General features: G+C 40.5%; 1 protein-coding gene across 2 annotated transcripts in view; it reads right to left on the bottom strand.

Moving 5' to 3' along the window:
• The window catches only part of AQR (aquarius intron-binding spliceosomal factor), a 123,760-nt gene that overhangs the window by 13,808 nt on the left and 87,063 nt on the right, over positions 1-22,889 (bottom strand). For both annotated transcript variants that reach the window (XM_048852358.2, XM_048852357.2), the window contains exons 30-34: positions 15,755-15,926; positions 13,242-13,412; positions 11,187-11,272; positions 10,285-10,459; positions 9,099-9,212 (exon numbers count right to left, since the gene is read on the bottom strand). In XM_048852358.2, the coding sequence (XP_048708315.2) occupies positions 9,099-9,212; positions 10,285-10,459; positions 11,187-11,272; positions 13,242-13,412; positions 15,755-15,926 (718 nt within the window). The remainder of the gene's footprint in view (positions 1-9,098; positions 9,213-10,284; positions 10,460-11,186; positions 11,273-13,241; positions 13,413-15,754; positions 15,927-22,889) is intronic.

Raw genomic sequence — 22,889 nt, 5'->3', positions numbered from 1 at the left:
TCTAAGACCTAAATACCTTTAATCATTTGTGCATAAAATCAGAAACACTAACCACCAAAGTCATAAATGTCTTTCTCCCTTACATTCAAAAGTATTTACTGTTTCTGAACATTAGGGAACAATTAATGAAACCCCTATAGAGATATGAATGAAAATGAATTTAGCATATACTCATGTCTTACCAGTTCATGCTTCTTTCCAGATTAACTAAATCTTATAAAAGAAGGGGGAAAATTCACACCTAGTAAATTGGGGGTAGTGGAATTCACTCAAACACCCAGGTAAGGATAAAAGGGGTAAAAAACCAAAGGTGATGTCATGGAGGGGTCTACTATAGACAACCTAAGTAGGAAGAAAAGGTGGATTACACATTTTTTAAATAACAAAATCATCCAAAACACAGTACTTGGTGGTGATGGGGGACTTCAACTACCCAGGCATCTGTTGGGGAAACAATATAGCAGAGCACAGATTATCCAGCAAGTTCTTGGAATATACCGGAGACAACTTTTTATTACAGAAGGTGGAGAAAGTGACTAGGGGAGAAGCTATTCTGGATTTGATTCTGACAAACAGGGAGGAACCGAGAATCTGAAGGTGAAAGGCAGCTCGGTGAAAGCAATCATGTAATGACAGAGTTCATGATTCTAAGGAATGGTAGGAGGCAAAACAGTAGAATACAGAAATTGGACTTCAAGAAGGCAAATGTCAAACTCAGTGAATTGGTCAGTAAGATCCCACTGGAAGCAAGTCTAAGGGAAAGAACAGTTCAAGAGAGTTAACAGTTTTTTAGAGACATTATTAAGGGCACAAGAGTAAACTATACCAATGCATAGGAAAAATAGGAACTATGGTAGGAAGCCACCCTGGCTTAAACAGGAGATCTTAAGTGACTTGAAACTCAAAAGGGTCCTCTGCAAGAAGTGGAAACTAGGTCCAATTACAAAGGATGAATATAAAAAAACAACACAAGCATGTAGGGACAAAATTAGGAAGGCCAAGGCACAAAAATAGGTTAAACTAGCTAAGGATATAAAGGGTAACAAGAAAGCATTTTACAAATATATGAGAAGCAAGAGGATGCCCAAGGACAGGGTTAGGCCCATTATTAAATGAGGAAGGAAAGACAATGACAGAAAAGGTAGTGATGGCCAAAGTCTTAAATGTATTTTTTTGCTTCAGTTTTCACCAAAAAAGTTAGCAGTAATTGGACGACTAACATAGTGAACATCATTGTAAATGGGGTAGGATCTAAGGCTAAAATAGGAAAGAACACGTTACGAATTACTTAGATGTCTTCTAGTCAGCAGGGCCTGATAAAATATATCCTAGAACACTTAAGGAACAGGCTGAGATTTCTGAGCCACTAAGTGATTATCTCTGAGAACTCGTAGAGGATGAGAGATACACCAGAGGACTGGAAAAGGGCCAGTATAGTACCTATCTATAAACAGGAGAATAAGTATTCCTGAGGGAATTGTGCACCAAACACAAACATTCTGTGCAAAATATTTTAAAATGCTGCATATTTTATTTGTCAATAAATAAATGTGGAGGCTCCAGCATGGCAGTGGGGAGCACAGCACGCTGGCTGCACGGAGGTAGGAGATCACCCTGCAGCCTCCGCCAACTCCTCCCCCACCCTCGGGACATGGACTCCGCGGTGAACCTGCAGTCGATCCTGACCCGGCGCAAAGGCCTGGCCTGCCCCAGAAACACCCCAGGGACCTGGCGCTTCTGCACCAGGAGCACCAAGATAGCGAGCGGGAGGGACACAGTTCTGCATGTATGCCCAGCCCTGGCCCCCAATCCAAGTGTGGGGCAGGCAGGTTCAGCCTGGCTGAATCCAAGTGTGGAGTGGCTAAGTGTGGGGGGATCCAGGTGCGGGGTTAGAAGGTTCCGTGTGGGGCAACTGGAGTGTGGGTGGCTTGGTGGGGGGCATCCGGGTGTGTGTGTGTGTGTGTGTGGTGGGGGGCAATCTGGATACACAGGAGCTCACTGGGGGTTTCTGGGTGCAGGATGAATAGAACTCTGCAGGGGGGTCCAAGTGAAGATAGTTGGGACTCAGCGGGGGCATGTGGATGTGAGGGGGATGGTGCTCGGCGGGGGGTCTGGGTGCAGGGGGGTTCGGGGTCCCGCGGGTGGGGGTTTGAGTGGAGCGGCTCAGCGGGGGTCTGGATGCAGGGGGGTGGAGCTTGGCAGGGAGGTCTGGGTGCAGGGAATGGTGGGGCTTGGCAGGGTGCAGTTTGGGTGTGGGGTTTCTGGGTGTGGGGCAGTGAGGCTCATCGGGAGGGTCTGGGTATGGCGGAGTCTGGATGCAGGGGGGTTGGGTGGACAGGGGAGCAGCTTTCCATACATACAATGGCCCCTTCCCCATTGCTCCTCAGCCACAAGAAACAGAAAATGGGGGGAGGAGAGGTGTGCGTAGCTTCCTGCAGCTGGGGGAGGTTCTGCCTTAGCCCTGGCCACTCCTTACAGGGGAAGAGCAAATCCCATTTCCCCCCCAACCCCCAGCACAGCTGACACCAGCTGTGAAACTAGATGGAAAACCCAGGGAATCATAGACCAGTCACCTTAACTTTAGCACCCAGAAAGATAATGCAGCAAACAATCAAACTATCAATTTGTAAGCACATAGAAGAAAATAAGGTGATGGTAACAGTCAACATGGATTTCTCAAGAACAAATCATATCAAGCCAACCTAATATATTTCTTTTACAGGGCAACAAGCCTTGTGTATAGAGGAAAGCAGTAGATGTCATATTTCTCTACTTTAGTAAGGCTTTTGTCTCACATGACTTTCTCATAAACAAACAAGATAAATATAGCCTAGAAGAACCTATTATAAGATGGGTGCACTACGGGTTGGAAAACTGTACTCAGAGAGTAGTTATCAATGGCTCTTAAATGAGCTGCAAGGGCATATCAAGTGGCTCCCACAGAGATCTGTTCTGAGTCCACTTCTATTCAGTATCTTCATAAATGACTTGCATAGATTACACTTATAAACTTTGCTGATGATACCAAGGAAGGAGGGGCTGCAAGCACTCTGGAGGACAAGGTTAGAATTCAAAATGATCTTGACAAATTGGAGATATGGTCTGAAATAAAGAGGATGAAATTCAACAATGACAAATGCAAAGTACCTCACTTAAGGAATAAAGAACTACAAAAACACAAAATGGGAAATGACTGCTTAAGAAGGAATACTGCAGAAAAGGAACTGAAAGTTATAGTGGATCAACCTAAATATGAGCCAACAATGTAATATTGTCACAAAAAAACAAAACATCATTCTGGGATGTATTAGCACATGGATCTGAAACTCAGATCACCACGAGGAACACATAAGGACTAGTACATTGGCCCAAGGGCCGCATCACTAAAACCTTTTCATACAACGATACAAAAGTATAGTCAAAAACAAAAAAAAATGAAGAGTAATATAGTATGCTATTAAAAGTCAATGTATTAACTTTTTAAAAACTGTAATACGAAGAAGGGTTTTAATAAAATATAAACACCTGTAACTATTCCTTATGTGGTCGGTAACATTGATGATGATCTACACTAACAGTCTATCAACACAGCTGTAATGGTAGGAACTTTTTAAAGTAACTATTCATATAAAATACTTTGCCACTTTTAACAAACATTCTTCCCAACTACTCACAGCAAAGAATCATACATGCTGAACTTCATTCCTCAGATTGCTCGTCTAGTCCATGAGCCCCTGCTCCTACCCCGCTCCCTCCCTGCCCCTATTCCAACCCCTTCCCCAAATCCCTGCCCCGGCCCTGCCTCCTCTCCGCCTCCTCCCCTGAGCGCCCCTCCTGGAAAGTTCTAAGCACTGCCGAACAGCTGTTTGGTGGCAGGAAACGCTGGGAGCTAGGCAGAGGAGCGGGGACACAGCGCACTCGGGGAGGGGAGCTTAGCAGCGCCTATGGCGGGCCACCGAAATAACTCCAGGGGCCGCATGCGGCCCGTGTGTTTGAGACCCCTGTATTAGCACGAGTGTTGTAAGCAAGATACACTTCCACTTTACTCAGCACTGAGGCAGCCTCAACTGGACTACTGCATCTAGTTCTGGGCACCACACTTCAGGAAAGAAGTGGACAATCTGGAGAAAGTCCAGAGAAGAGCAACAAAAATTATTCGAGGCCTAGAAAACTTAACCTACGATGAAAGATTGAAAAAATTGGGTTTATTTAGTCTGCAGAAGAGAAAGCTGAGGGGGGAAGACACAATAATTCTTCAAGTACGTAAAAGGTTGTTAAAAAGGGGAAGGTGATAAATTGTTCCTCTTAACCTCTGAGGACAGGACAAGAAGTAATGGGCTTAAATTGCAGCAAGGGAGATTTAGGTTAGACATTAGGAAAAACTTGCTACCTGTCTGGGTAGTTAAACATTGGAACAAATTACCTAGAACCAAATTACCTAAGTTGTGGAATCTCCATCATTGGAGGTTTTTTAAGAGCAAGTTAGACAAACACCTGTAAGGGATGGTCTAGATTATGTGCAGTCCTGCCTCAGTGTAGTGCACTGGACCTATTAAGGTCCCTTTCAGTCCTGCATTTCTATGATTCTAAGGAACATCAGTGGGCTGCGCTATGCCTTCTTCCTACTCCACGTATGGCTTGAAACAGGAAGCACAGCTCCTTCACAAACCTTCGCTCAGACATTTACAACCACTGGGTATTCTTGAGATCTGATCCAGAAATCCTTTTCCAGGTCTGTCTTCAACAACTCTCTGTACCATCCTATTTGTAGCCTATATGTAGCTAGCACAATGCCCCTTCCAGGGAAACGCTATCACACAGATTAAAAGGTGTGGAACGTGTTGTACAGGCTCTCTACACTTGTGTGATTTTTATCCAAAACAAAGAACTTAGAACAGTAAGTCTGAGTAGTTGATAGAGCAATCCTTAGATACCCCATATTCCATCACAGCAGTATTGTGAAGATTATTTAATATATGCAAAGTGTTTTTGTCCTCAGGTGGGAAGGCACTAAGTACGTACAAAGCATTAAGAGCAGTAGTATGGATAACAGCACTATGGATACCTGGCAGAGAAGACTGAAGATACGATCAGCTGAAAAAGATTGCTAGTGCTGGGCACAACTCCAGGTTGAGGAGAGATGTGAATGTATGATTCAGCTACATGATGGGCACTTTCTGGTAATACTGAGAATGGTTTTAATGAACTCAAAGTTCAGACAGCTCCAAAAGAGCATTGTTTAGTTGTGTTTGCCTAAAGGGAGTTTTCCTTCACACTATAAATTATATATTTAATTACAGTGAAATCTTATCTACAATTAGCTGACATTGCTATTACGTGTTTATGACAACGATGATGAGATCTATGTAGCTGTTATTATGGCTAATTATGAAGGTAGAGAAATAATCTTATGAACTTAGAAGTTACCATATGGGTCTTTATAATGTATGGTGAATACCAATTATGGACATGTGAAAAAGATTAATTTCTCAAACTGAGATTCTTTTATCCTTACTAAAGATATGCTTCCTGTGAAGGCAGATATAAACTGGGACTCCTATGATGCACCTGGTCCCATTTTGCCTCCCGTGTGATTACTGACATTTCTTTTTTGTAAGAATGGATTACTATAAAATCAAAAGTAACCTCTTGTACTAAAATGGATTATGGAAAACACATTACAATGCTTTCTAATATCTGCATTTCCTCCCAGTTTTTGGCTCCATTTTTTCCTGCAGGGAGAGCGTGACTCATTGTCACAGTAGGAAACAACTAGTTGCACTGCTAGTGTGGCTATTAAGGAGCTAGTTTTAGATGCTAGCAATGGTACAGCAACTCCTCACTTAACGTCCTAGTCATGTGTTCTTGCAAAATGCAACTTTAAGCGAAATGATGTCAGGAGAATCCAATTTCCCCATAAGAATTAATGTAAACGGGGATGGGGGGGGTTAGGTTCCAGGAAAAAAAATTTCACCAGACAAAAGACATATACACACACGTGTGTCTATGTATGTGTATATATATATATACACACACACAGAGATATATATTATACACACACACACACACACACACACAGATATATACAGTATAAGTTTTAAGTAATTTTAAACAATTTAATACTGTACTCACCAATGATGATTGTGAAGCTTGGTTGAGGCAGGGGCGTAGCGGGGTCAGGGGTTTTCCCACTTGCCAGCAGGACCACTGGGTGGGCGGAGCAAGCCCCCACGCCCCAGCCCCACTTCCCGGCAGGAACACCGGGTGGGCAGAACGGAGCAAGCCCCCGTGCCCTGACCCGGGCACCGGCAAGAACGCCGGGTGGGCGGAGCGGGGGGAGCCAAGCAGTATTATAAGGGAACATTGCAGGACTTTAAAGGAGTATGTTCTCTAATAGGTCAGCAACCTAATAGCGAAACGTTAACTGGGAGGACTTTAAGTGTGGAGTTACTTTAGTTAAATGCTAGCAAAATTATGAAAGCATCTGTAAGTTCTTTTACATTCTTAGGTGCAAAGAGCTATGCAAGTGCAAAATATCATCTTTAGTGCCTGATGCCACACACAACTGTTTCTAGCATGAGCACTACTTAATGATTATTTTTATTATTTCAACTGCTGTAGGACCCTAATCAATGATCAAGAACCCACTATACAAATCACCACAAAGACTGTTCCCGCCCCAGAGAGCTCACAAACTACAATTTAGACAATAAGCAGCAGGTGAATAAACTGACAAATGAGGAAGGAAGGGATAAGAAGGGGAAAAAGAGGCAGAGACATGTGTTTGCATAAATTAGTGCCCACTGATGATTGCTGTGTTGGCTGCTAATCAATACTTGGACCCTTCTGCAAAATTATCTGCTAGCAAACCCTATCCCTGACTCTTTGCATAAATGATGAACCATCTCTACCTACCATATGGAACTGCAGAACCACATCATCACCACCACATAGCAAGAGAAAGAAAGACGCACTTACATAGGTTTTGGATAGTTGTGGAGATAGCCAGACAACTGGCTGCGGTGGGAAGAGGAGTGGACTGGTCTGCCTCAGGTGAGAGTGGCGGTATTGGAAGAGAAGAACTAACTAGGGGACAAACTCCATACCACATGATGTGTATATTCTATTTTCCTTTAAAAATGAAGATTTTTATTATTGCAACTGTTTCTTTTTAAAAACATTGGTCTTCCACTGAGTTTGATGGATGAGGTAGTCACTTATTGTGGATCCTGGGATGAGACCAAAGTCCATTTTCAGACTTGCAGCCCCATCTGCAAGTGCCACAGGTGAAGACAATTGTAGATGAATGTGTGCTGCTTTTAACTTTGCAGATTACACCTCTCTCCTTAACTGCAGCAATCAGCATGCTCTTAAAATTTTTCGTTCTGAGGTTGCAGAGCTACCACCATTGGGCCTTGTCATGGACCTAAGAGCTCCCTGGTCAACATTGACAGACAGGCCTTGAGAGAGTCTTTGTAATGTTTTCTTGGTCTGCCCCTAAAATGAGTTCCAGTCTGCCATTCTCTGTAAAAGACCATCTTCAGTATTCTGTCAGCTATATGGACCACATGACTGCAGCACCTTAGCTGCGCTCTCATTATAAAAGCTTCAATGCCTGTGATGTTGCAGCATTCAAGGGCTTTGGTGTTTGGAACCAAATCTTGCCATTTAATTCCCAATATCTGCTGTAGACATCATAGGTGGGATTGGTCCAAGTGTTCTATGTGGCATTGATAGTCCACATATCTCAGCCATAGAGGAATCTGGTGATGACGATTGCACAGCAAACATCAATTTTTGTTTGCAGTCTGGCACCGTGTTCATTCCAAAGATAACACTAAAGTTTACCGAAGGCATTGCTGGCTGCCCCAATGTACTTCCTAATGTTGTCGTCAAATCATTCCATTTGGTGAAGCTACACTGCCTAGGTAGCAGAATTTGTCAATGACCTTGAATGATACATCATCAATAGACACATCTGCCTTTCCTTTTGTAAAGGTGAATAATGTTGGAATCTGTAAGTTTCTGTGGCACAGTCTCCCTTTCCTAAAACCTTAAGTAGAGGTCAATGATGTTCCTGATCAGCTCGTGATCTCCATATTTGAAGATCTCCACAGGAATACCAGCTGGATCCACTGCTTCACCATTTACCACCTGCTTGACAACTTTCCGTACTTCACATATGTTCGGTGGAACTGAGAGTTGGTCTTGAACTGAAAGTTCTTCAAGATCTTCAAGTGCTGATGCTGATTGTAATGTATGGACAGTTCAGAACCTTATTAAAGTGTTCAGCCATCTTTTCAGAATTTGACCACAGTCCTCCTTCAGCAGAGACTCATCCGCATTCCATACAGGGGTGATACCATTACACTGCGGGCCATATGCAGTCTTCAGCTCATCAAAAAAAAACATTTGGAGTCTTTTTGGTCTGCCAGTGATTGAAGCTGTTCAGCTTTCATTTTCCACCAGCTGTTCTTCATATGGGGAAGCTTAGCTTGCATGTTATATTTTAAATAGCTCATTAACTACACAATACATTGTTCTACACTTTCTCCCACATACCTAGCACAAATTTGTTTTTAAAAAATAACTCTTGTATGAAGAGAGGCCACTGCTCAGAAATGTTAAACTTCTTTAGTCCACTGATGGACAACTTCCAGCTGTGTTACCCCAGTAACTGCTGCATTGATACTATTGTACTTGAAGACACCCGAATAATATATCAGTGTTGGTTGTGTTTTGTTTTTTTTTTTAAACATAAAACAGTTCTTGCTCCTTCCTCCAAATAACTCTTGCCAGCAATAAAATTTGATTCCTTACCACCATTTTGTTTCTATCCATCACACTCATATATTTGCTAATACAAAGGGAGTTTTGAGTGATTGTGTTGCAGGAAGCTTTTTTAATTAAAAAAGGAATCACTTCCACCCTGCCTCACTGATCTAAAAAGCTACAGGGACTATGGAAACCAATGTAAGATAAGAGGAGGTACATCAAATTTTAGCCTACCCATCTCAAAAGCATCCCTTGAATGGGTTATTTTCTACAGTGAATTACATTTTAAATGCATGCTTCCCAAAATTTATAAGCCTGCTTACCTGTCTGTAGTGGCGTGTACTCTGTATCATGTGCATATACATGTTGTACACAAAGTTAGCCATCTGAGGCATGTTCTTTATAACATGTACTTGGTGAGAAGGTCTTTCTCCATTCTAGGGGAAAAATAAGAACAGTTAACATTCAGTAATACAGAAACACCACAATGGATCTTCAGACAGGTGCTTTTCCCATGTTAGGGAAGACCTGGAAAAGCACTAAAGTGAAATTAAATGTATTTTAAACAAGACTGTGTGGAGGGAAGGGGACTAGGTTCTTGTCTAGATATGCAGCTCCTATAAATGTAATGGAAGGTTATCTATCTATGCATCAAGAGAAAGATGCATCATTTGATTTGGAAAATTTGTAAAGGCATAGGCAAAAAAATTACAAAAATAGTCACCTTAGAAACACCTTTATTTTTTTACATGAGCATATTGCCATAGGGGCTGAAAGTCCCATTGCTATGCAGCATCAACTGTTTCATTTAATTTACGGTAGCAATATTAACCTACAGGTTCGGAACATTAACCTCTTGATTCCAAGATACCAAAGTGGCCACTTGCAAAAGGAGGAACAAATACCATTATAATCTAGAAGCACAGACTAAAATTCCACTGTTATATTTGTAACTTCTATCCTATCATTCCAGGAAAACACATCTATTAGATTCCAGATATCTCAATTCAATATATGTGACACAATCACACAAAAGAATTCAAGTAAAAGACAGTGATGATTAACAGATCAAACAATACTTCTCAATATGTTGTGTCAAATGTTCAGTGTATACTTCTCTTATTAAGAAGCCACTTTTTTTATTTCAGAAAATTTATATGACTCCTAGTAGTGGTTTTAGCTGGAACAAAATATACAACATACTGTACTCATTGTACTGAAGTGTTTAATGTAAAATAAAATATATTGTAGATTCACAGTGTTGCACAAGAAAGCTCAATAAGAAAACATGCACAACTGAACGAAATTATGCCTATAACTAAAATACAAACAATTCAATTAATGACAGCTGGTGCAACATGGCAAATTCCTGGGCCATAATTATCCAAATGACATTTGTCTGTAAAGAGTAAGCTTTGCAATCCTGTCTCTTTTACTATGCACCCAGTGAAGAAAGTGGACTGCTAACACACTATTCTATGTAGTACAATTTAGAACAGATGTGCTTACCTGTCTGATCGTTGGAAAATACTCTGAGGGAATTATATGCAGTTGAAGGGGTCGAGCTGTGAGTTGGCTGAAAGCTGGAGTTAGCTCAAAGCAGTTCTGGAACAGGGATACTCTTGCAAAGATATAAAGCCCAAGCCGGGCTCTTGACATAGCAACCACTAGACGTCTGACATCCCTTCAGGAAACAAAACATCAAATAGATCATGGTCTTTTTACTACCTACAGTGCTTTGATTGCCACTGAAATGTCTTCATAGAACATTAATCTCACAGCCACAGATAATTAAAGGACATATACAGCATTAGGAAATCTGTAGATATAAGGGAATATCTTTCTCAGTTTTTTCAAGTTTATTCTAGTATTTACAGTAAAGGTTTACATTCGAGTTCATATACAGTAACAAGACGTTTCTACAAAACTGTGTCCATCTTTTTCCTCCAAAGGCTCTTTTTTCCTCCACAGCTGAAGTGCAGATATTCTAAAACGTGCACATCAGAAGGGAACGTCAAAAAGGCCAAACACCTCTCAGACACAAATCAAGCCCAGACAGACCATTTTCTCAAGATTATTTCAAGCCTTTACTTGAACTAGCATTGCATTCCCTACTATTTTAATAAGGTAATATTAAGTTCACTGTACCTACAATAATATGCACAAATTACAGTATTTAGATAAAACCCAATAGTGAAGGGCAAAGTGGCTGTGAAGTGGGTACCAGACAGCTATATATGAAATTGGTTTTGAGCTTCTTTCAATAAGTCACATTAAACTTTGTTACTACAATTTATTACATAATTTGTACATGTAATATGGACAGTCCTTGCCTAATTTTACCAGAGCAGAATTTCTGGTAAAGTGAATAATGCATTTTAATGTATTTGGGAAGTTATTTTCTTACATACCTAAGATGACCAACAGCTTTGGTTCGCACTAATGAAAGGATAATATAATCATTTTGTTGACCTTGAAATCTGTCTACAGTTGTCACCTAAAAGGTAAAAAGAAAGATAAATTAAGATTAACTCATCTACTGTATCTTCCAAAAAATATTTGCATTTCCAAAGGTATTAAGAACAACTTAGAATTGTAGAAGCAAACTGGCCTCCTGCAGCAAAAAGTTTCATGCCAAACTGATGCTGAATGTTGACATGACTTGGGGAGAGGGGAAGAGCATGTCTTATCTCTCTCTGTTATGGTTCATTTCTTACCACTGCCTCAAAAACATCAACCTTTATGGGCTGGAACTATGACAAACATAATCCCCCCCCCCTTTTTTTTTTACTAGAGAGATTGCAGTGGCTTGAAGACTATGAAAGAATGCAAAACAAAAATCAAGGAAGGTATCAATAATATTTGTATTTAGCTCTGATTCAGAGATGAGGCGAGTACCTGCGATTTCCAAAGAAATTAAGATGAGTTGAACACCTTTAACATTCATTGATGTCTTTTTAAATGTTGGAATACTACTTCTAAGGGGACACCCATAAAATCAGCCTCATGAGCTTCCAGCTATCCTTGGTGGTTACTGGCAAGCGAAAACAAACCTATGTATTTGGGGCTGAATCTATGTTCTTTTACATTTAGCCTGCTGTTAACCATTTTCCTCATATAGTTTTGACATCTGCCATTTAAAGTTCACTGTCACTCAGCTGACCAGCTAACATATCAATTCTAATTGAGCAGCAACAACTGTTAAACAATGGATCTCCGACACTCACCTCTCTATCTTACTTGTTAAGACTAAGTCAAAAGTCACCACTCCCTTGTTGGCAGCAAAACAAGCTTTTGTTTGAGGTATCGAATTATTTCTCAGCCCTATATCTACATGCTCCGTTCAACCAACTAACATTGGGGTAATATTACCAGCAGATTTTGCTATGGCATCACTCTCTTAATACATCAAAAAGCTCATCATAGCCTAAAATCCTGCAACAGATATTCCAAGGTAAATTCAGTGCCCCTTTTGCAGAAATTGGTGTTGTGCATGCAGAATTTCCTTTTCCCCACAGAAATCGGCTGCAGTGCTGCTGGCTGCCACTAGAGGCCGCTGTGGAGGGGTGGGGAGAAGAAGGGAAGAGATGGGTGTCTGGGCTGGGGCGGCCACAGCTGGGCTCTGGTGGGTGGTGGGTGCCTGGGCTCCGGGGTGTATGTGTGGAATCTGGGCAAGAGGGGGCCCTGTGGCTGCGCTCTACGAGGAAGGGGGTTTGGGTGTAGGGGCATCGTGGCTGGGCTCCGGCGGGGGCGGGGGGTTGTGGGTGTCTGGTCCCCCAGCTAGGCTCTGGAGGTATGGGGAAGAGGGCAGAAAACAGGGACTGAGTTGTCATAGGGGTTTCTTTAACTTTCTACTCCTGGGAGAATTTGTGAGTGTGTCTATTGTTACAGACATACTCGCCGACAGGTATTTTGAAATAAATTACCAAAATAATTGAAGTGTGTGTGATTAGTAGTGTTATTTTGACAAATAAAATTTGCAGAATTTTAAAATATTGTGAGCAGAATTTTAATTTTTTTGGCGCAGAATGCCCCTAGGAGTAAACGGACTCCTACAATTATGTTAGTATTTCTGTTAATTAGGATGTTTTTTAACCAGATATTTCACCAAGTGGGCACCTACACTCTGGAAAGATCTTTTGTTAGTAATTCTGGTCCTTCTGTTATGTAACACTGATAGCCATCTAATTTATCCTTCCTGTATAGCTTGCAACCTGGGAGCACCATATTTCATCTAGTTATACAGCCTACGCAAGAGTCCAAATAAACAAAAGTAAGCAAAAAAGTTAATGTACTGTTGAGTAACATCTTGGGAACAGTGGTCTATCCACAGTATCCCAGTGAATATAACATTTGTATTCATCAAAGAACCCATCACGTAGATATTGGTGATACTATATAATTATATTGTTTTGTAATTTATAATTCTAAAAAGTCAGAGAATGCTAAGTTATTTTGAAAATTACCTTGTTTGGTCGGCCTATAATTGGGTTAGTCCCACAACGCTGATTAATGATGTCCCGGATCAGGTGCTTTTGTCCATTATAGGTTGTCAGAATACTTATCTTGTCGGCAGGGTAACCAAGCAGGCACATGTACATGAAGAGTGCTACAACATACTCTGCTTCACCGAGATTCTGCATTTTAAAAGGAAAATAAAATGTTAGTTGGCTCATTTGTGCCTCTGCCTTTGGGAGTGAGTTGACACTACTGAGGCATCCTGGTGCATTCAGAAGACACACTGGAAAAGAAGCTAATTGTAGAAAAAAAGAGGAATGAACCAGATAGCCTTAAGTTTCATCCATCTAATTTAGTTTTCTAAAGGGATCGCTGAAAATCCTTAAGTTACCATATTATTGTTAACCGATGTTTCTGTGGTTACAACTGCTGATGCGCTGAGCAATTAAAAATACATAAATTGAATAAAAATTCTTCTGTGACTATGGGTGTATGAACAGATGAATCAAGGAAATATTTACATGAAAAGCTTAATGCTAATAAGCTATGTGTAAATATGCTTAATCAGTCCCACCAACCAATAACTTCTTTGAAATGCTCAAATACTCTTAGTTCATTTCAATATAGGATTAAAACTGAAGTTATCAGAAGTCCTTGAATCAGGGACTGTGTCTTGCTTTGTACAGTGGGGTCCTGATCGGGACCTTTGAGTACTACAATATACAAACTAATTTTTCATTTCTTCCTCACGGGAGACAATGTGAAGTTACAACTCTTATTTATACTGCCTCAAAACCATGGAATCATGGTATACAGATACCTCCAATTAAGTAAGTATCATAGTTTTGAATAAGTTTTACGGCTGAGATTTTTCAAAAGTGCTTAGCAGTGATTTAACTCTGATCCTACTGAAGCCATTGGTAAAACGCTGACTTCATTGGCAGCAGAACTAATCTAATGCTGAGGATGTTTGAAAATCCCACCCTCAACCATTCATCCAAAGAACATCATATTACAATTTCAAATTGTTATATTTATATAAATACAGGCTGCAACTCGTCCCTCTTTTCCCTGTTTCATTTCTGATTTACTTGGTTGAATTTATTGCTACAAATACTAGAACACTTTACTCATGGTCTACAAATTCTGGTCACCGTTAAGTCTACACAAAAAGACATACTCTTACATTCATGAACACAAATAGCATTCTGAAAGCCATATTCATCACTGGCTATTAACAAACCTTGAATCACCAATTACACATTCCATGTGCTATAAATACACACACAGTGTGTACAAAAACCTCACATTAAAAAAAATATCAGAAATTACATGGAAAGGATAAAAACTACTATGATGAGAAAGCGTCTACATTTTTTAGTATTATATCTTCCACAAACTACAGAACAATTAAGTTCTTATGAATAAAGAAAATGAAGGGAAGCTGGTGTTATAGCAGTGATATACTCACTATACCTGAATATTGGTTTAATTTTTAAAAAAGTAAAAGAAGACCTCAGCCATAGTCTACAAACATCTTTATACACCTTAGAAAAATTAAAAGATTCAAAAATAAAATCTTCACAGACACATTCTTGAAAATCCTTACCTGTGTAAATTATATCCAAGACTTACACAATAGGAACCACAACATAGGATCCTATTTTTGTACATCTGTACCACAGTTTTTAATACAAAGCTTTAGGTAAGAAAGGAACAAAGAGTTGATGGTTTGGGGCATTTGATTTTCAGCGCAATAGAGGATGCACATGTGATTAATGGGGCCAGATGAAGATTGCACTTTATCTAAGCTGGTTGTTGGCTGCGGTATAGCATTTGACATAATTGAATTGTGAATTTCCTAGTGTTTTAATGTTTGCTTTGGTGGTGGTTATACTTGAGGAGCCTGAACTGTTCCACAACATTGTGCTGAAATATACATATCCATGCACACATTATACACATAGTACAGTTTGATCCTTTTGTGAAGGCTGGTTTGGGAAACCATTTTTTGGAACACTATATACAGATCAATAAAAACTGTGACTCTTCCAGTCTGGATGTGTATCTCAAAGCAAATCCTCCTTCTTCCAAGGACAGAGAAGCTCTGCCACATATTTTAATGATGAAGCAGATAAACAGGATTATAATTGGCTGTAATTGGCACTGGTACAAAAAACTATTTATCTGCAACAAAATATGCAGTCAACAAAAAAAGGTGAAATTACTTCTACTTTTCGGGGGTCGGGAGGGAGAGTCAAGGAAAATCATAGTTCAGTGTAAGAGGCAAACACCACAGACTAATTATTATAATTTTATGACCTCCACAACTAGATAATCACAAGGACTGATCATTAAAAACTGATTTCCACTGTGTATGCAAAAATATAAAAAAGATGTTAATGCTCTGAAAGCTTACTTAACTTCAGTTAAAGAAATCAATATTCCATCTTCATTTCTTTCCAGATTTAATAAGACATAATGCTGCATTTCTAATAGGGCACTGAATCTCTATTCTTACCTGGTAGAAATAAGGATTGGGTTCAGACTCTCCCACACCATGGAAATCTTCTACATTTATAAGCTGGAAATCATACAGAAATCCAGCGTTTGCGGTTCTGAACTCTGGCAGAAGTTGCACATGAGGCAGATTACCCAGATTCTTATAACGCCAGTTGTAGAGGTTACACAAGCTTTCAGAAAAACAAAAACAAAAACAGTAAGAGAAGCTTGAACTTCTTCCTGGCACAGATGAAAAATATTTCTTAAAAGTCACATGCAAACCAGATAGATACAATCATGTTTCTGTTTTTCTCATCACTATGCCTTGCTTTTCAAAGGTTGCCTGGTATTTTTATTTTAAAGTTTTTTTGCTTCCTTTTCCACAGTAGGAAACTTGGGGTCTCATTTCTCTCTGTTTAATGGGAGGAATGTGGCAAGGTATTTGGAGGATGTGACTGGTGATATCACACATGGCTGTAGTCTGAACTACAATTCTCCCTTCCTTCAACTGAGGGGGCAGGAGATCATGGACATATCTTGCCAAGATCCTCCTGGTAGAGAGTGATGTGAGGACCTGATATTCCCATTTTACAAATGGAGAATGTAGGCAGAGACACACTAATGGCAAAATTTTCAAAAGTGTTTTTAAGTCCCATTTTCAGAAGCGACAGACATTTCGGAGCCTAAGTCCCAATTAAAGTCAACGAGTCTTATGCTGTTAAGTGCAAGTAACTTAAGAAAAAACACCTTTGAAAATTTTGCTGTAAGTAACCTGCCAGAGGTCGCACAGGAAGACTGTGGGGGAGCAGGAAATTAAACTCCGGTCTTTTGAATGCCAGGCTAATGCCCTAACCTTTGGATCTTCCTTCCTTCTGAACCAACCAATTCCTTCTGAATCTTCCAAGTGCAAAAGACTATATCTCTCTTACTGCAAATACTAAAGGCAGTTAGATTCATCCATGGGGATTGAACATGCCCAATCTACCTTTATACAGAGCCATATGAAAATACTAAATTATTAGTAGATTAAATATAATTTAATGATGATACTCGGGGGCCTTGAAAAGACCATGGTATAGGGAATTGGAAACTACCTCAGATGGGGCAGACTGAGGAGGAGAAGCCAGTCTCAGAAATGAGGTAACATATGTTCCATTCTGTATTCTGACGGCTCCCGCAGTCTGAAACAGTTGGGATGAAACTACAACAAGAAAAATTGGTAGGAAAGAAGGAAGAAGAAGAAGAATGTTCTTCCACCTCCTCCTCTAAAATTAGTCTATTTTCGGTATACTGCTGAGAGCACCTTCCTGCCAAGGGATGTTTCTGCAAAGGAATGCAGGTCAAGCCTGTGGGGCTTTTATAAGAGTGTTGAGAGATGACCAGGTGACAGCTTTACAGATTTCCTTTATGGCGGCTGATGCCCTTTCTGGCCAGGATGTTAACATGAATGTACTGAGTGGGCTCTTAACCCCCTCTGGAATCAGTTTATCTGTAGCTGAATACACTGCTGATATAGAGCTTGATCCACCTAGCCAGGATTGGATTAGATCAGGGGTCTTCAAACTTTTTGAATCGCACACTCCCAGGGCCAGCTCTGGGGAAGCAAAAAAAAAAGAAAAAAAAGAAAAAAGCTGCCGCCAAAGAATCAGCGCTGCTGCCGCCGTGCCAGTGGCACTCCTTCGGCGGCGCTCCTCCTGCCGTGCACCCCCACGGATGGTCTGATGCATCCCCTAGGGTGCACGCACTCCACTTTGGAGACCACTGGTTTAGATGCTTCAGACCCAGGTATGAAAATAAAAGAAAACAAAGATGTTTTCCTATATGGATAGGATCCACTAATTTACATTTTAACATATTAAATAATTTTTCTTTGGGATATTGAGGCTTTGAGTAAAATGAATGTCTAGTGGATAGGGCACAGGAATGAGACTCAGGATCTATTCCTGGCTTTGCCAAGGGTCTGCTGGGTGATCTTGGACAAATGACTTCACCTCGATCAGTTTCTCCATCCATAAAATGCGGATAACACTGACCTCCTGTGTGTAAAGCGCTTTAGAGAGCTACTGATGGAAAGCACTACATAAGAGCTAGGTATTATTTTTATTAATAAGGCAGATTTATTTCCTGTCAAGTACCGAAGGAAGAAGTAATCTTGATACAAATGACTCTGGAGAACGAATAACAGTGTTGGTCCTGTGGAAGATGCAGTAAGCCTCACGTCTTCGGAGAGCTGAGAGCCATAGAGGTTTGAATGCCTAGATCATGAAAACATACAAATATTGTGTACAGATCCCAGGTAGGAAAAAATTGCCCTAATTGTTGGCTTGGGTAGTCATGCTGGACAAGGAAACTGTTACCATCAGGTATAGGAGACTTGAATGGGCCTGCATTAATGATGCTGTTTAATGCTGAGACATGTAATGCAATAGTGGAATGTCTTGGGCCCAGGTCTAGGCCACGCTATAAGACAGTGTTTTGCAATCATTTTTCATTTGTGGGCCTTTAAAAGAAATTTTGAATTTGAAAATCTTAGACCCCCACATGTTGAAAACCACTGCTGTAAAAAATCCTGGCTTCAAAGAGTTGATATATTTCTGTTTTGACACCAGTAAAAGGTTTTTTGTCTAGACTCTTGTAGGACAAAAGGGTGTGAAGCCTGCACAAAGGTAGCAGAATCTATTATTTGGAGGAGTATCTTGTTTTGGACTTGGTGATCAATTAACCAAGCTATCAGGTTTAGTTAATCTTGACTGAGATGTGGCAGACAGAAGAGAAGATTCTGCCTGCAAGGAAGACTGAGCAGAGTAATAACTATGCATAAGACCAGAAGACCTAGGAGCAGCAGATAAAGATGGATGAGACTGCGCCCCAAGGCGCCTAGGGTAGCCCACACAGAAAATACCAAGGTCAGGGCAGGCTGCAAAAAGGAGAGCAAATTGTACTGGTGAGTCTTAGCAGCACTGGTGAGTTTGCTGGCTTGTAAAGTCCCTGTGGAACACATCCAAAGCTTGGATGGGTCTATCAGTCCTTTGTTCAAAACTTTAGTTTGTAGAGAAGATATTCCAGAGGTAAGAAGCAAGATTGAAGGCAAAATGGAAAAGATGCAGCTGCCTTTTTATATCCTTTGCCATATGGTTTGTATATCGTCTGTCCCAAACAAAAGTTCACAGCACATGGGCATGGAAATGCTCTTGGAGTCCTCTGTCCACAAGCGTGTCCCTACATGTCCTGCTGTCTCATAGGTGGAGCCACGGGCTTCTCTCAATGGGTTCATTGTACAGCTGATTGCCCTTGATGGGCCATCAAACAGGATAGATAGTGTTGATGCCAATCTGTTTGGGGTGTTGTCACCCAGAAACACAGCATGGGTTTGAGATGCAAATATATCACACATATTTGTAATTAACGATATAAAGATAATACATATAAACCAGATCATATTTAGCAAATCATAACATTTCCACTATCTTACATGGCATATGCTGTAAGATTCACTGAAATTTTGTAATATTGGTACCAATATTATAATAAATGGTCACCCATATTCCATACAGCATCACACCTCCCCAGGCAAGACATCAGTGCCTTGGATCCTGTCAAACCTTTCCTAGTTCAAGAAGGCTGGTCTTCATTTTGTCCATCTCAACTGTTAGTGGGATCATATGGTCACATAGAACCAGGTGTCTGAGAACTAGCATATCCTGCTATTACAGGTCTGTTGCTGATAAAGGCAGATCAGTTCCCTGATCCCAGCTTCCCTCTGGTGGTCTTGGGCTAGGTCTTAAGCTATGGAATAAGTAGAGCCCTTCTCTGGTACCTTTGTTGCAGTTAAGAACAAAAATAACTTCTGTCCTCGTATGAAGACTCATTGCCCTTCTTGGACTTTGCTGGAGTGGAAAGCAAACACTGGTCTGTCTGTGTCCTCAATCCCATCCTACCAACCTTCTTCCCAACCAGGATTCCACCCAAGAACTTGGAGGCACAGAGGGGATTTACTTTCAATAGTTATCTACTGTTCAAAGGAAAAGCCAGAGTTGGCATTCATTTAGTCTCATGGATCAGTCCATCACTAACACAGTAGGCATCTCTTTAGTATTAACTTGAATTCATCAAGGGATCAAGGCTTTTTAGCTTATTACACCAGCACACTGTGGTGCTAGAGATTGCCAGTGTGGCTCTAAGGGCTGGTAATGCTTCAAAGTCCCTTCTATGGATGGCTTCTATGTTACTGTCTGAAAGATCTTTTGTGAAGAAATCCCCCTCAGCAAAAATTACTGCCTTTTGCAATGGACGCCACAGTTACATCAACTCTTGGTAGGGTGAAGAGTGTGTGAATATGGGTTCAAGGCTTTTTTTTTGTTGAGTCTCAAAAGATGGGAGAGGATGGAATCATTTTTGCAGAGGTATCTCCAGAAGAATCCTGACTGGTTTGGGCAGGGGGATGCAGCGATCCCAACAAACTGCCCTAACTTTGAGCTCTTTCCCTTTGCACAATGAGGATCTTCAAATAAATTCCACATCCTTGACTCCCAAAGCTGTCACTTCACAGATTGAGCACCTCCTAACTATGGGCTTGCACCCTTTGGTAGGCTATATTGTGATAGGGAAGGAAAGATGGAACAAAGGATTTGAAGGAGTTTGGGGGGTGGTACCAATTGAGGAGCAAAATGTTAGGAAAATATTGGTTTCCACCCCCCACCTCCAAGGGAAAAGAAAGAGGTGGGGGAAAAGGGATTTTGCCAACTGTTGCCAACAAATCATTTTAAAGGTTAGCAACCAATAAGACTGAAGTGCTGCTGTTTGTCCATCATATTCAAAGAATCTGGCAGAAGGGGAATCTCAACCCTGGAGCATCATGGAGAAGTCTGAATTGTTTCTCACATACATCTCCAACGAAGGGGAAATGGTCAATATCCAGAGAGACAGAATATTTAAAATAAGTAGCTTCCCATAAAGTGTCCATTCCACCAAAAATTGGGGAGGAGAAGGGAGATGGGGTAGGATAAGTGAAAGCCTTGATCAGGAGCTGTTTGCATCAAAATGTAAGAATTCTTCAATCCTTTTCATGCAAATTTTCTGGGGAGATGCAGCGCAACACATGGCAAAATTTAACTATCATTTAGTTGCATTAGATACTCAAACATTATAATTTAAAAATGCAAATCTCCCTGAAAAATATTTGTAGTGAATATGCTCAGAAAACAGATATTGTGCAAAGCTTTTAATTTTTCAATAAATTTTTATAATGGAAAAATTAATTTTAAAAGTTTTCATTTATTATGTTCATTTTACTTTAAGCTGTTAAAAAAGAAGACTAACTGCAGTAAGTTAGCTCATTTAAAAACTTATTTACCATTTTAAAATAGCAGGATTTTATAGTACAACATTAGAATCAATGTCTCACATGGCAGACGTCAAAAATGCACTGACTGGTGGTCTTTTCCTTACAAAAATTTCAACAAAACGTAGACCCTTTGCATATAGTTCTTTGCCACTGTGCAATGTGGAAGACCTGAATTAGGGAGCAAACTTAAAACTGCAAGCACTCAAGCTCCAGAATCACTGTGGAAGTGCTCCTTTTAACCGACCTGAAATCAGAACTGGTGCTAACTTTGGAGAAAGACATAGGGCAAGATCTTCAGCTGGTACAAAATGGCACAACTCCAATGGAGCCAATTTACACTAGCTTAGGATCTGGCCCAAAATGCCTGCCCTCAGGGATAGCGCTAAAATAAAATGTACTGATATCCAACAATGACAAAGAATTTGGAAAATAAAAAAAAGTCAATGAGTTGGTGTTTACAATAAAGTTTATGGATAAAGGGCAAGATATAGTCCCAGTGAAACTCAACTGACTTCAGTGGAGTTGCACTATGTATCTATTTTAGTTATATATTGAGCAGAAATCATATTATCCAGGTGCTAAAACAGAATAAAGTAGATGCTACTCCTACCTACCTAGAGTTTGGTGGTTTGTTCTTGAATTTTAATCTATCAGTTTAGCTTCTGTTATTGTGGACAGACAATTGTGAAAAGTGAGATTTGCAGATTTTAAAGGTGGCTACTCCTTTGATCTCTTCTGACAATATGTTCTACAGACAGAGATCCAGAACTGACTACCACCTAACTCAGTTCCCTGATGAGCACAGTGAACTTGGGACAGTTGTGGCTGGAGAAGATCCACAGGCAGCTAAGTCGCATCCTGTTAAAGGATTTAGTGATAAGGACCAGTACTCTGAACTGGAGCTAGAAACAAATGGGTACTATTGTGATAATTGGGCCTACAAATTTACCCTAATTGTAAGTTTAACTGCAAAAAGTACATGAAAGTTCATAAACTGTCACAATGACCAAAATTTATAAGAAGGAGAGAGAAAGACTGAAATAACTTAAACAGAAAGGGTTTTAGTGACACCACTCAAGGACCGTATTAAGATTATGACTGGTAAAGAAGAGGATTAGACAACTTGAAATCAATGACAGAAAATTAGTGCGTCAGAAATTAGGTTTATTGATAGACAATTTAATGAGAGGATGGACTATTTCACCCCAACACTCCCTTTAATAAACTCAAAAGACAACAACTTTTGGAAAAAAAGTTAGCAGAAGAAACAGCTGCCTGCCAACAACCGTAGCAGTGAGCTGCCACACTCATCATCACCTAGGACCTCAGACCTTCTTCATCCTAATCCTGAGACGTCTGAGCAGACTGAGCCAGAGGGAGGGAGGGAGCCAAATGACACCATCACCGCCCTTGGCTTTGGCTAAATCCTAACCTTCACCTGGATGTGAGACTGTGTCACACATATACCCTCCCACTTGTGTGTTGTTTTCTTCCCTAATCTTATTTCTTCTCTTTCCTATCCCTCTCCTTTTGCCTTCTGTTTAATAAGGGTCTGGCTTAGTCAGGCAGGACTGCATATTTTGCATCACTCCTGTAAGTCTGTGACCAGAGAGAGGCAGCTAAAAACAATGCCCTGAACAGCCCTATGCTGGTACGAGTTTGCCAAGTCTTGGAGTGGATGATAAGACCATGTGAGGTGCCAGTGTTGGTAGAACAGTGAGATTGGAAGTAAGAGTCAAAGAGTCAGAAACAGAAGCTGCATTTTTCTATCTTTGCTGTTCTTTTCTCTCCCCTCTTGTGTTTGTCTTCT

The sequence above is a fragment of the Caretta caretta genome, chromosome 6 (assembly GCF_965140235.1).
Source record: "Caretta caretta isolate rCarCar2 chromosome 6, rCarCar1.hap1, whole genome shotgun sequence".
Lineage (NCBI taxonomy): Eukaryota > Metazoa > Chordata > Testudines > Cheloniidae > Caretta > Caretta caretta.
This window is presented reverse-complemented; position numbering and strand designations above follow the sequence as displayed.